Genomic DNA, 11,511 nt, shown 5'->3' on the forward strand with positions numbered 1-11,511 from the left:
AAACTAATGTATTTCAATTGGAAGTTTTTTTCGTGTTGCTCAGAACGAATTTTAAACTAATGTATTTCAATTGGAAGTTAATTTCGTGCGTGCAAGCACGACATTCAAATGCCACGGCGCACAGAAGGGCTTTGATTTTATTTAATTTCTGAACCTTGACATCAACTGAATACAACATTTTAATCATCAGAGATTCCTCATATATCATATTACATATCGTAGCCATATCGAACTCGCCCCCCACCCCCGTTTTTTTAATGTTAGGCTACGTCAAGCCTGTAGAGAAGTGATATTCAGCATCATATCGTCCTATATTTATGATCTGATGCTTTTATTGTTCCCTTTTGTTGCAGGATTCAGGCATTTTGTGATTAGAAACCTATTTTATGGTTATTTTTAATATGCTTCCTGCTCCCCTCCCCGAATCGAATGTCCCGTTAATATAATACATCCATGTCCGCATTTATTTTTCATATTGCGAGGTAAACTTTTTTATATATTCTAACAAACAGTTTTTTTTCCGGGTTTTTTAATGTTACGTCAAGCCTGTACACTAAGAATGCAGGGATTCTCGGCATCATAACGCCCATATTTATGATCTAATGCTTTTATTCCTCTTATTTGCTACTACTAGAAAACTATTTGGGTTATTTTATTTTGTAGGAAAAAACAGGAAACAGATATCTGTTTCCTGTCTTTCCTACAATATAGCTAGAATGTCCGCATTACTTTTTCAACTACGGACTACGTTTTTTTTGTTTTTGTTTTTGTAAGGTACCACTACGTTGACAATGTCATCTTATATTATTTTAATATCGTTTTTTCGTACTATTATTGTGGAAGTGTCCTGTATTTCTCTTGTCCCTCTCCTTATGTTGTCCGGTGGAAACAGATTCTCCCCCTTTCCCGCTAACCCTTCACCAGGTAAGATGCGTGTCTGCTGGATGTTCACATTAACATTGGTTTCATTATTAAACGCAAGACTATGTATGAAAACCATCTTCTAACTTGTGAGGGAAAAAATAGCCATATCTTGTAACTTTGTCCAGCTAGCTGACCGATAAATCAACTATGTGTAAGCCTATTCCCGCCGAGCGTGGAGCATCACCAAATAATTATGTGATATGCAATAACATGAGATATAATGTCTCATTAGGCACCCTTAAAAATTGTGTATTGATTTAGAAAAAACGTGACTTTTTGTATACATTCAGAAGATGGGGAAATCATGGTTCAACCAGTTGCATATACTTTTTAAACCTTTCTGCAAATTAACACAGCTAGACTAATAGCTAGCCTACAGTACTGAATATGTGTCTCTGTTCTCCTTGCAGTTTCTGTCACCCCATCCCAAACACCGACCCAGCATCTTTACATATAGACCCAAAGGCACTTTTAAGAGCCATCTTCTATCTATCTATCTATCTATCTAGCTCTCTGTTTCTCTATCTATCTCTCAGCTATCTGTATAACTGTTTGTTAGTCAGCCTGTTTGTTTGTTTGTTTGTTTGTTTGTTTGTTTGTTTGTTTGTTTGTCTGTATCTGTCTGTATTGCAATGGACAGATATACCCATAGATATGGATATACCGTTGACCCCCAGAATCCCAAATACAAAGAGGGGAGACGCATGGCTGTTGAACTGAAGCATGATCAGATTCTTGCTGAAGCCAGGGTTAGTGTTTACATCATTCTTTACTTGACCATCCAAATTATATCCCTTACTGAATGTGTGTAGAAATATGAGTGCAGAAGATTTTTTTTTACTGTTTTATTAAACAATGCAGTTGAGTATTTAACATCCAAGCATGCTCTGTGGCGTTTAGAAATGATGAAAAAGGCCCAGACGATGCTGACTCTGTATCAGTAGTGAATAATATCTGCTCTTAGAGCTATAGATTCAGTAAACAAATGCATACAGTAAATTGAGGCCACAGGCAGACTGTTCATGACTGTAGTGCAATAGTGAAATATGTAATGCAAAACATTGGAGAGCAAGTTTTCCAATATCCTTAACTACAGATGGCGACATTATGGTAAGGGTGGGATAGTGGATAAATCCCTTGATTCAGTAGATGTTGGGGTTTGCTTTGATTTGTCATCTGTTTTTGCTTAGGTACCTTTAACCACATCAGTTTGACAAGACTTTTATCAACTCATAGGAAGCAGCTCAGATGAGGAAACGGACATGCTCTGGAAGGGACTCTCCATCAAAGTCTAAGAGGACAAGGCAAGGACAAGGCAAGCCCAGGGGAAGGCGTGGTGGGCGACGCAGCGCCTCAGCTAAAGGTTGTTTGTGTAAATTGTTGATGTATCAAAAAGTAGATAACAATTTTTTTCAGTGGGATTGCAGTTAATTGCATAACCAAGTATTTCATGTGAATATACGTAGTTTGTCTGATTATATCAGTTGTTAATTAGTATGTAGGTGGAAAAAACATGATTGCAGTCCTAAGCCTACCCTAATCCATTCTTACTCTTCTATGTGCTTATTTACAGGTGTGCAGCCTCCACCTGACTGCTCCCTGTCATCCAGTGTGGGAGATCTGCCTACTTTCCCCTCAGCAAGTCCTCTGGCAAAATTTGGTAAATCGCTTGAAAATGCCTTGAAAATGAGATCTCGATCTCAACGGGTCTTTTTTTACCTGGTTAAATAAAGGCTAAATAAAAATAAAAATAAAAACAGTGATGAATGAATTTAACTTTAAATGTTACCTTCAAATCTCCATGTATAATTTAATTTAAGATAGACATTGGAACAAACCTTACACTGTAAGACAATGTATTACATAGATAAAGAACACTAATGGTAATAGCCAGGTCCATGGTCATGAAAATATGTGTATGCTATCTGTTGATTAATTGTTTTAATATTATGTATGTTATCTAAATCATCTTGTATAACTCAAGTTTATATTTTCTTTACAGAAAAAAATATGGAGTGGCTCTCTGCTATTTTGGCATCATGTCATTCTGATGAGCCTCAAAGAAGCTCAGCATCATCCTGGTCTTTCCGTCAGCAGAAAGCCTCGGAGCGCTGGAAAGAGTCAAGACCATACAACCTCCAGTGCCTCATAGAGAAGGAGGCTGTTGGTCATCCTTTGTGTTACCTCTGCAATGAGCCTGCTGTCATTCGGTTGGTATTCTTAAATACTAAACTTATTCCATGATCGGCTTTTAGAGTCAGTGTGTAATTATGTTTTCTTTTGTGCTGGTAGAAAACTTGAAAATTTCAGAAGCATCCCACAGGAATGTGGAAAATGATTTAGGACCTCCTGTGCCCAACTGCAAGGGGCTAAACCCTGAGACACATAAACCAAATAAATAAAATGTATCTCACCTGATTCAGAATATCCTAACTTGAATTAATAATTTTTTATAACCATTTTGCCTTTCCCTTCTAGGTGCAGAGATTGTCTTCCTGACGAGTGGTTCTGTGGCGACTGTGATGTACTGCATCACAAAAAGCAGCCACTCCACAACAGGGAATCCATTATTGATGGGTTTTTTTAAAGCTATTCCTCCAACCACACACATCATGAAACAGGAGGATGGATATTGCACCCATGAGCAAGGTATCTCAATCTGAGCCTAATTTTTATATGTATTTCTAACTTGTTACAAATAATGTAATGCAGTGGTTTCTTGTTTTTGTCAGCATGCATTTTGCCAGCTGTGAAGGCACCATGCTGTTCTTGTGAGGGCACAAACATCATCATATCACCAGGGAAACCAGTGATTTTATTTACCATCAATGGTAAGAACAATTCACTACACTACACAGATCATGTGTATTAAGTATGTGGTTGGTGTGTATTCATGATGTTGTTTATTTGCATTATGTTCCAAAGGCGTTATGACTTGCATCAGCCACTGTATTTGTGTGGAACATGCCAGAGGCAGTGGACTCCTGAATTAAAGGACCTCATTAGGAGCGGATATTGGCCGGCCTCTCTTAATGTGTCTACTTTGTACACATTGGACCTTTTGAGCTCCTTCCAGGAACTGAAGGTCATTTCTCCTGGTTTTGCCAGACAGGCCTTCGCAAAGTTGCTGGAGCACCGCACAAAGTGTGGAGGAAGAGTACGTTTATTTGTTCCTAACCATATTAAAAAACTGTATTTACATAAGCAGACAACATCACAAAAATGTGTAATTCTCTGTATCTTCTAGTCTGGACATATCAATGGAGATGCACTGCAGCACAGTTTCTTAGAGTTTTCGTACTCTTCATTTGAGGAAAACCAACTCTGCTGTGGTGCTGAATTCACCTGCCCAGCCTGCACACCTGAAATGTTGGCTGTTTCTGCAGATGGAAACAGGAAGTTGTATCGCTTTGGCCAAAGTGGAAGGTGCTCTTTTTTCCGTTGTTTTTATTGATTCATTTATATTCCTGTGTGACTAATGCATCTATCTATTTGTCTTTCTTCTTCAGCAGTGAGGACCCTGCCTTTTTTGAGGGGCTCTTTGTGGCAAAAGACAGTGAAGTGTCCACATTTACTGAGGCCATCCAAAAAGCAGTGAAAAATGCAAGTTATATTGTGTGACAAAATGTGACAAAATAGCTTTATTGCTGAAATATTACTGGAATTAAATTTAAAGAAACAATGACCTATATAGCAGACACAATTGCATTTATTTTATTTATGTTTGTTGTGTATGTTATATAGAGACATGGAAAAGGAAAATGTGGGGACTCCCAGTGGACAGCAGCAAGAGAAAGTTCAAGGAGGGCCTCCAAATTGGATGAAGAGGGGATGGAGGTTGCTGTGTGTCGCCATGGCTTCCTTTTGAAAGCCCTTAATATGTACAGGGGGGAGATTTTTGCGTACCCCCTGTACCTTCAAAAGGAGCTGATGCCGGCCAAGCCTCAGTTCTTTGCTATGGATGTGGCTTGCAAATATTGGCCCTACTTGGAGAAAGCTGCCAGTGTCCTTCCTGCCCTCCAGGAGCTGACAAAAATGAAGCCATTCTTGAGTGTCATGCATGCAAGAGCACATGCAACTAAGTGTGAGGTATTTTTAACATTTTTGTGTCATATGTGCATTTATAACATTTACAAGCACAGTAATAATATACAAGTTTATGAACAACTATGGTATGTAGCCTTTTGCAGTAACATTATATCCCTCTTAACTTACTTGAAGATCAAATGGAGTGGTAGGAACCAGGAGGGAACAGGGACAACTGCTGGTGAGGAGGTGGAGCAAGTTAACAGCTACCTATCTCGTTGTGCCCTGACGACAAAATATATGTCGAAAGCAGGTGATTAATCTGTTTACCATATTCTTGCACCATTTTTTAGATGCATTTCATAAACTCATTATTTGTTTTCAACAGCACGTGTGGACATGCTTACACTGCATGCATTGGGGTGGAACCACAAAAAAAGGGCCTCGCTACACCAAGCGCTTTCCACGAGATATGTAAAGGTAAGTCTGTATTTGTTGGTCACTTGGCTTGTTAATCCTTAAGGGCTTTAACCTGATTATTGTATAACACTATTTATCAGACATGTCAAAGACTCCTGGACGAGACTGCAAGGCTAGCTGCACTAAAAACAGGTATATTGCTCAGATGATGAAACATCACAGTGGATCTCTGAGGTGATTGAATGGGCAGCTGGAGGTAAGCAAGACCAGATAACAGAAATCAGTGCAAAGAGTGCACATCGCATGTTTTACAACCAAGTTGTATTAAAATGGATTTTATATGTAGACCAAAACAAGCTCTTATATTTAAAGTCCTGTGTTCTGTTATATTGAATTTACTGTAACTTTTATTTCTATAGAGACACCAAACGCACCGCATAACACTGAAGCCACCACACAGAGCAAACTTCAGCAGTCCATTTTGGGGCTCTACCTTAGTGTCAGGCAACAGAAGCAAACCCTCTACCGTCAGAATGGTATAACAATAAAACAAGTTCATAAAATCAATCTACTGTATTTAATAGTGTTAACATTCCAACAACTTGCAATTCATGAATTCTAACTGTCCATTATTTAAACTGCCATTTAGATTATGATAATCTAGATAGTGTTCTTGCTCTTAATGTCTTTTCAGACAGCAGCAAGTTTCGCCACCGCCTTCGGAGGAAGCTGAGAGAGGACAAAAAACTGCTTCTTCAGGAGATGCAGAGGTACAATGGACTAGTACCGGACTCTGCAGCAATCGATGTGGCTGCTGTGGAAAACACATTCACTGGAGAGAGCACTGTGTCCCCTTTGTGGCCATGGGAGGTTCATGGCAGTGGTACAGTATGTCAGTTTTGTAAAGCTTCATAAGAATTATTTTGAGTTCTTGGACTTCGAGTATACTGAACTAAATCATAACATATTAAGCGTTTTAATATCCATTAGGTTTGTGGGTGTATTTTAATTTTACTGTTATTGTGTACAGAAAACATCACAATCAAGAAGGCATTGTTTGACCAAGTGATGTTAACAAAGCGGCTGGAGGAGGAGAAGAGCATTTTGCTTTTGGAGATGGAGCAACATTGCACATGGTTGCAGAAGCAGGCAGAGGAGCTGAAGAACAAGGTGGCTGAGAATGGTAAGATGGAACAAAAATGTATTCATTGAAATAATTGCTTTCAAGATTAAAAGAAGTAAGCCGAAATCAGTGTCAGTCACAGAAGACATCTTGCTGTGGAGTGCGTCTATAATGTGTCTTGTGTCCTTGGAAATGTAGACCAGGGCAACAAAGGACTTTGCTGTCTCTTGAAAAAACAACTGTCTGAGCTGTTGGAGCAGTTGCAAGTGGTCCTCCGACAGTACAAGACTGCTTTAGGTCCTGAGGCCTCTGTCCATCTGCACATTGAGGAGGAGGATCAAAGTGACCTCAGCAGTCCAGACAGCAGTGAAGACGAAGAGGATGTCACAATTTAGGTAATTTACTCAAGTATGTACTGTATACTAGTGTTTGTTTTGCAAACCCATACCTGTAAATGATTTATACAGCTTGTTCATTCTAGATTTCACCTTCTCTTACCATGTTTTTTTTTTCACAGATTGATGCTGCATGATGAACTGGACTCCGTGCTGCCAGACCCATCAGCCACATACCCATGTACACATAAAAACACGATAGAAAGCACACAATAAGAGTTACAAAAAACACAATAAGATCATAAAAGTTGTAGTGATATTTTAAACTCCAATGCAGAAATGGGTGGTAGGGGGAACTGAGGCACTCAGAGTAGGAGAGTGATTTACAAAGCCTTTTTTGCAGCATGGCCATACAAATTAAAAACAACTAGCCAACGCGTTGCGGCCACAGGCCTTCATCAGGGCTGGTATAAAATGGCGGCCCATATGTAACCTCATACCCATATGTAACCTGACCTCCTAGGAAAGGGCCTTATAGTAGAAACACAGATTGTGGTGTTTATCAGTAGAATACAATATACATCCACACTTAAACGGACATGAAAGAAGAACAATACAAAATATACAAGCAAACAACAATAGAGAACATTTCAAGCACTGTAAATCATCAGGTTAGGGTTTCTCATTCAGGAAGTTGAAGGAAGACTTATATTGGCCAAGGGAGCTGGATCCCGCCTAGATCAAAGAAAAGGGGAGAAGTCAAGTTCACCATTTAGGCCTGGGTACTGTGTAGCTTTCAGAGTATATATCCAAATGGATTCTCTCTGTGAGAGACTTTTTAACCTGTCTCCGCCCCTTGCTGAACTAGCTATATGCTCTATGCCTGAGATCTTCAAGGTGTTACAGCTGCTGTGGTTGGTCTTGTTGTAATGTAAAGCCATAGGATATTGCTGGTTGTCTGTCCTAATGGCATGTTTATGTTCAGCTAATCATACCTTCAATTTACGTTTCATTCTCCCAATATAAAACCAGCCACACAGGCATTCCAGTCTGTACACAACAAACGTGTTGCAATTTAAAAATGATTTAATATCATATCTCTAACCTGAAGTAACGTCCGTGAATCGGTTGGCATTGATCTATTATCACAACAATTGCAATTGACACAATCCCTGTTCTCAAATTGAGCCATGTTTTATGGGGAGCTGAAGTGAGATGACTCTTCACCAGTTTATCATTAAGTTACCAGTTTATTATTTCTACTATAAGGCCTGCACAGACATGTGACCTTTCCCTGTATATAGGTTACATATGGGCAGCCATTTTATATCAGCCCTGATGAAGGCCTGTGGCCGCAAGGCATTGGCTTGTTTTAATTTGTATGGCCATGCTGCAACAAAGGCTTTTTAAATCACTCTCCCACTCTGAGTGCCTCAGTTCCCGCTACCACCCAGTCTTTGGTTCCTTACACTGAAGAGGACCAGAGGTAGAGACTAAAAGACAAAGAGACCTGTTTCAGTACACACCTTTCAGTGACTACAGATTGTAATGATCTTTAAGGCCAATCATGTTCATGGCTGTGTGAACCAGGTGCAGTAGCTTTGATTTAGTTGAAACAGGGAGGTTTCCAAACCAAACAGGCATACCATATCTGATAACGCTTTCCAACACAGCCTGATAAAAATAAAACATAATTCTCTGCTCAACTCTGTATAGTCGCAGACTCCTTAGAAAGTACAATCTTTGGAGGAGTCTAGAACACACGCAGTCTACATGGGTGGTCCATGTTTAAGTTTGGCGTATGTGGAAACTAAGGTACTTGTAGGACTGGACTTGTGCAATTGGTTGGTTGTGGATGACAATTTTGCTGTGATCACAAACTTCTGTGGGATCGAAAATGATCTCCTCTGTCTTTTTAACATTTATTGTGAGATCGCACCACTCAACAAACCTTTCCACTTCAGAATGATAAATACATGATGTTGTCATGCTCCTGGAGTTAGCTCAGCACTGCAGAGTCATCAGAGTATTTGAAAATATAATTCTGTGTGTGACTTGCTGAGCACTCATTTGTGAACCATGTGAACAGAACTGGTCAGCTGACACCCCTGTGGAGCTCCTGTGCTTATGGTTTTTACCTGACAAACACTATTACTGACCTTAAGTAGCTGAGTTCTGTTTGTTAAAAAGGAGTGATACTGAGGGGCTGACAGCCAGTTGTTTCAGTTTCTGAAATAAAAGATGTGGCTGAAGCGTGTTAAAAGCAGAGCTAAATCATAAAAAGCAGTCCCCCCACTATCCTCAAGATGTTGGCCTCTGCGTTTTACTATAGCCTATTGCTGAGTTATACATAGCCTAGCCTACCATGTCCAAGGCAGTGTCTGTAGTGTTCAGAAATAAAAACCACTGTGCACATGAATGGAGGTCATGCATTGTTTCTGTGTGTGTTACTTTGACACTTATTTAATATAAGTATAATCATGTGTCTTAAAATGTATTATGAAACATTTAACTTATGTACAGTATTCAGTATTACACGATTCAATACAACATTAGATAAAAAAAAAATGTTTTGCATCCACTGGCAGCTCTGTTCAATAAAAAAATAATACAGACACTAAAACATGACACTATATGAGACCAAATTATTCACACATACACAACTATCACTGAAACTCTTTCTGTCATCCTCCACTTTGGACAAAGAGCAACTGTGAAATCGCCCCCTTGGTAGGCAGGGGACAACTGGCGATTGCACCGGACTGGACAGCAGCCGACAGATTTATGACGTTAGGTTATGGTTTAATAATCATTATGAATGACGGTGAGTATAGCCTATGGTGCTTAGTGTTAACACAATCAACATCTAGCCTATAAGTTGGTGGTGTGTCTGGAGCAGCTGCTGACAGTGACAGTTTCCTCATCACTAATCCGATCCTCAATCACTCACGTCATGAGGACGGGACAGTCTTTAGACATACAAGCTAATACATCCATGCATATAAGGCATAGGCGTGTCGCCTGTGTATATTCTGTGATTTTTTTCTCTCGAGCGAGACATGTTTTGAAATCCTCCCGCCCCTGAACGCATCTCCGTCAGTAGGCTGAAGTTACGTCTGAGAGACGTCTACTACACCGTAACAAATGTATATGTTCATGTTTTTCAAACATACATTTTCAAATTACATGACCATATACGTTAAGTTAATTTTTTTTGTATTATAAAGTAGCCTAACCAGAAATATGTTTTCGCAACCCTAAATCCTCCCGCCACTGAACGCATCTCCGTCAGTCGAGCATAAGTTACGTCTGAGAGACGTGTACTACACCGTAATAAATGTATATGTTTATGTTTTTGAGACATACCTTTTCAAATAACATGACCATATATCTTAAGTTTAATTTTTTTGTATTAAAAAGTAATCAGAAATATGTTTTCGCAACCCTAATCTATCAACCAACCCTAACATCAACTGAAAACTACAAAGATGGGGACATGTCCGGAAGTTGCAATACACAGTGCTATGCTCCGCCATATTGTTTTGTAGTTCCAATGTGTTTTCTCTATTATGTGAAGTCATAACCAAGAATATTGTTGGCTTATTTATAGTTTTTAAGGACAGGGAACACATTTTTTAGGTCAGATTTTATGCATGTGATTGACAACATGGTGAAATCATGTTTTTTTTAGATTTTGGCCCTCATCAGTGGCGCCCCCTATTGACACTGATTCGGTTATAATAGTATAGATCAAGAGCTTTCCAAAACTGTTGATCCCATATCTCTAGCACTTTCTGTTGCTGATTTATGAGTCTTCAAAAACACCCCAATTTCAAGGTTCAAAGGTCATTCCTGGGGAGAAGGAAACACCCATATGTCTCATTCTGAAATATATTACTCTCTAGGTCAAGACCTTTCCAATGATGTCTTCATTGTCCACCTACGACAAAATTTCATTTTCGACTTGGTCCCAGCCAAGCCTCTTTCAGGTGTACTTTCTCAGATGCCTTAGGGTCCCAGCTAGATAAAATAAATCCAACATTTTTTAAGGCCTATTTAATGGCCAAATATGTTCACAATATTGATATTTGCCTTCAACACAGTCATATTTTTCAATTTGGATCAGTTAAGACCCAATCTTCCCATACAAATACATATTCTTGCAAATAAGCATATTCCCCATTCCCTTAATATGACCATAAACATAGCCTAGGCTATAGCTACTGCACCCTTTCCCACACTGATAGAATAGATCAGCGCTTCTTTCTGCAATGTCCAGCTTTTATGTATTTTGTATTGATTGAGGCCACAGCAGAAACAACCTACCTTACATGGGCAGGGTGTGGTAAAAGGAAAGAGTGGCCTATATGGCCTGTGCCTCATTCCTCGCATTGTGACAGGCCTTTGACAGGTCATGTTTTGATATAGTTGCCTGTGGTGAGCATTCAGGAACACTCTCATCATGGACTGAAACCATTTATTGCAACAAAGTTATTAGACTTTGTTAGATAATTCATCTCCCTATAGATAGTTGTGTAAGTTAATAGTCAATCCCTCTGTGTCATAGTGACTTTCTGTTAGATTACTGTTGTGATCAGTTCTCTCTCTGGCTGCTTACAGACACAGCTGTAGAGTTAGATGATAATGCCTTCCGTCACTGGATGACACTTTGTGTTTCCTAGC

The 11,511-nt window shown here is 39.3% G+C and overlaps 1 protein-coding gene across 7 annotated transcripts; it reads left to right on the forward strand.

The window, feature by feature from the left end:
- Positions 1–544: 544 nt before the first annotated feature.
- LOC310986851 (uncharacterized protein) lies at positions 545–9,226 on the forward strand. 7 transcript variants are annotated; one of them, XM_083972946.1, is made up of 17 exons: positions 545–1,673; positions 2,161–2,287; positions 2,498–2,584; positions 2,927–3,134; positions 3,403–3,573; positions 3,657–3,755; positions 3,849–4,081; positions 4,172–4,350; positions 4,434–4,527; positions 4,669–5,013; positions 5,146–5,263; positions 5,339–5,430; positions 5,511–5,626; positions 6,065–6,258; positions 6,401–6,553; positions 6,692–6,888; positions 7,011–9,226. In XM_083972946.1, the coding sequence occupies exons 4-13, from the start codon at positions 3,116–3,118 to the stop codon at positions 5,577–5,579; spliced, it is 1,419 nt and encodes a 472-aa protein (XP_083829072.1). In that variant the 5' UTR covers positions 545–1,673; positions 2,161–2,287; positions 2,498–2,584; positions 2,927–3,115; the 3' UTR covers positions 5,580–5,626; positions 6,065–6,258; positions 6,401–6,553; positions 6,692–6,888; positions 7,011–9,226. The 7 variants fall into 7 exon arrangements, with proteins under 7 accessions (XP_083829072.1, XP_083829073.1, XP_083829076.1 ...); XM_083972947.1 differs by having other exon boundaries at positions 6,065–6,253; XM_083972950.1 differs by having other exon boundaries at positions 4,437–4,527.
- The last annotated feature ends 2,285 nt before the right edge of the window (positions 9,227–11,511 follow it).

This window comes from Trachurus trachurus (genome assembly GCF_905171665.1).
Source record: "Trachurus trachurus genome assembly, chromosome: 1".
NCBI lineage: Eukaryota > Metazoa > Chordata > Actinopteri > Carangiformes > Carangidae > Trachurus > Trachurus trachurus.

Coding starts and splice junctions, on each gene's coding strand:
- LOC310986851 (XM_083972946.1), top strand. Junction 3,574..3,656: donor ATATTGCACCCATGAGCAAG/GTATCTCAATCT, acceptor TGTTTTTGTCAG/CATGCATTTTGCCAGCTGTG. Junction 5,431..5,510: donor TTTCCACGAGATATGTAAAG/GTAAGTCTGTAT, acceptor ACTATTTATCAG/ACATGTCAAAGACTCCTGGA.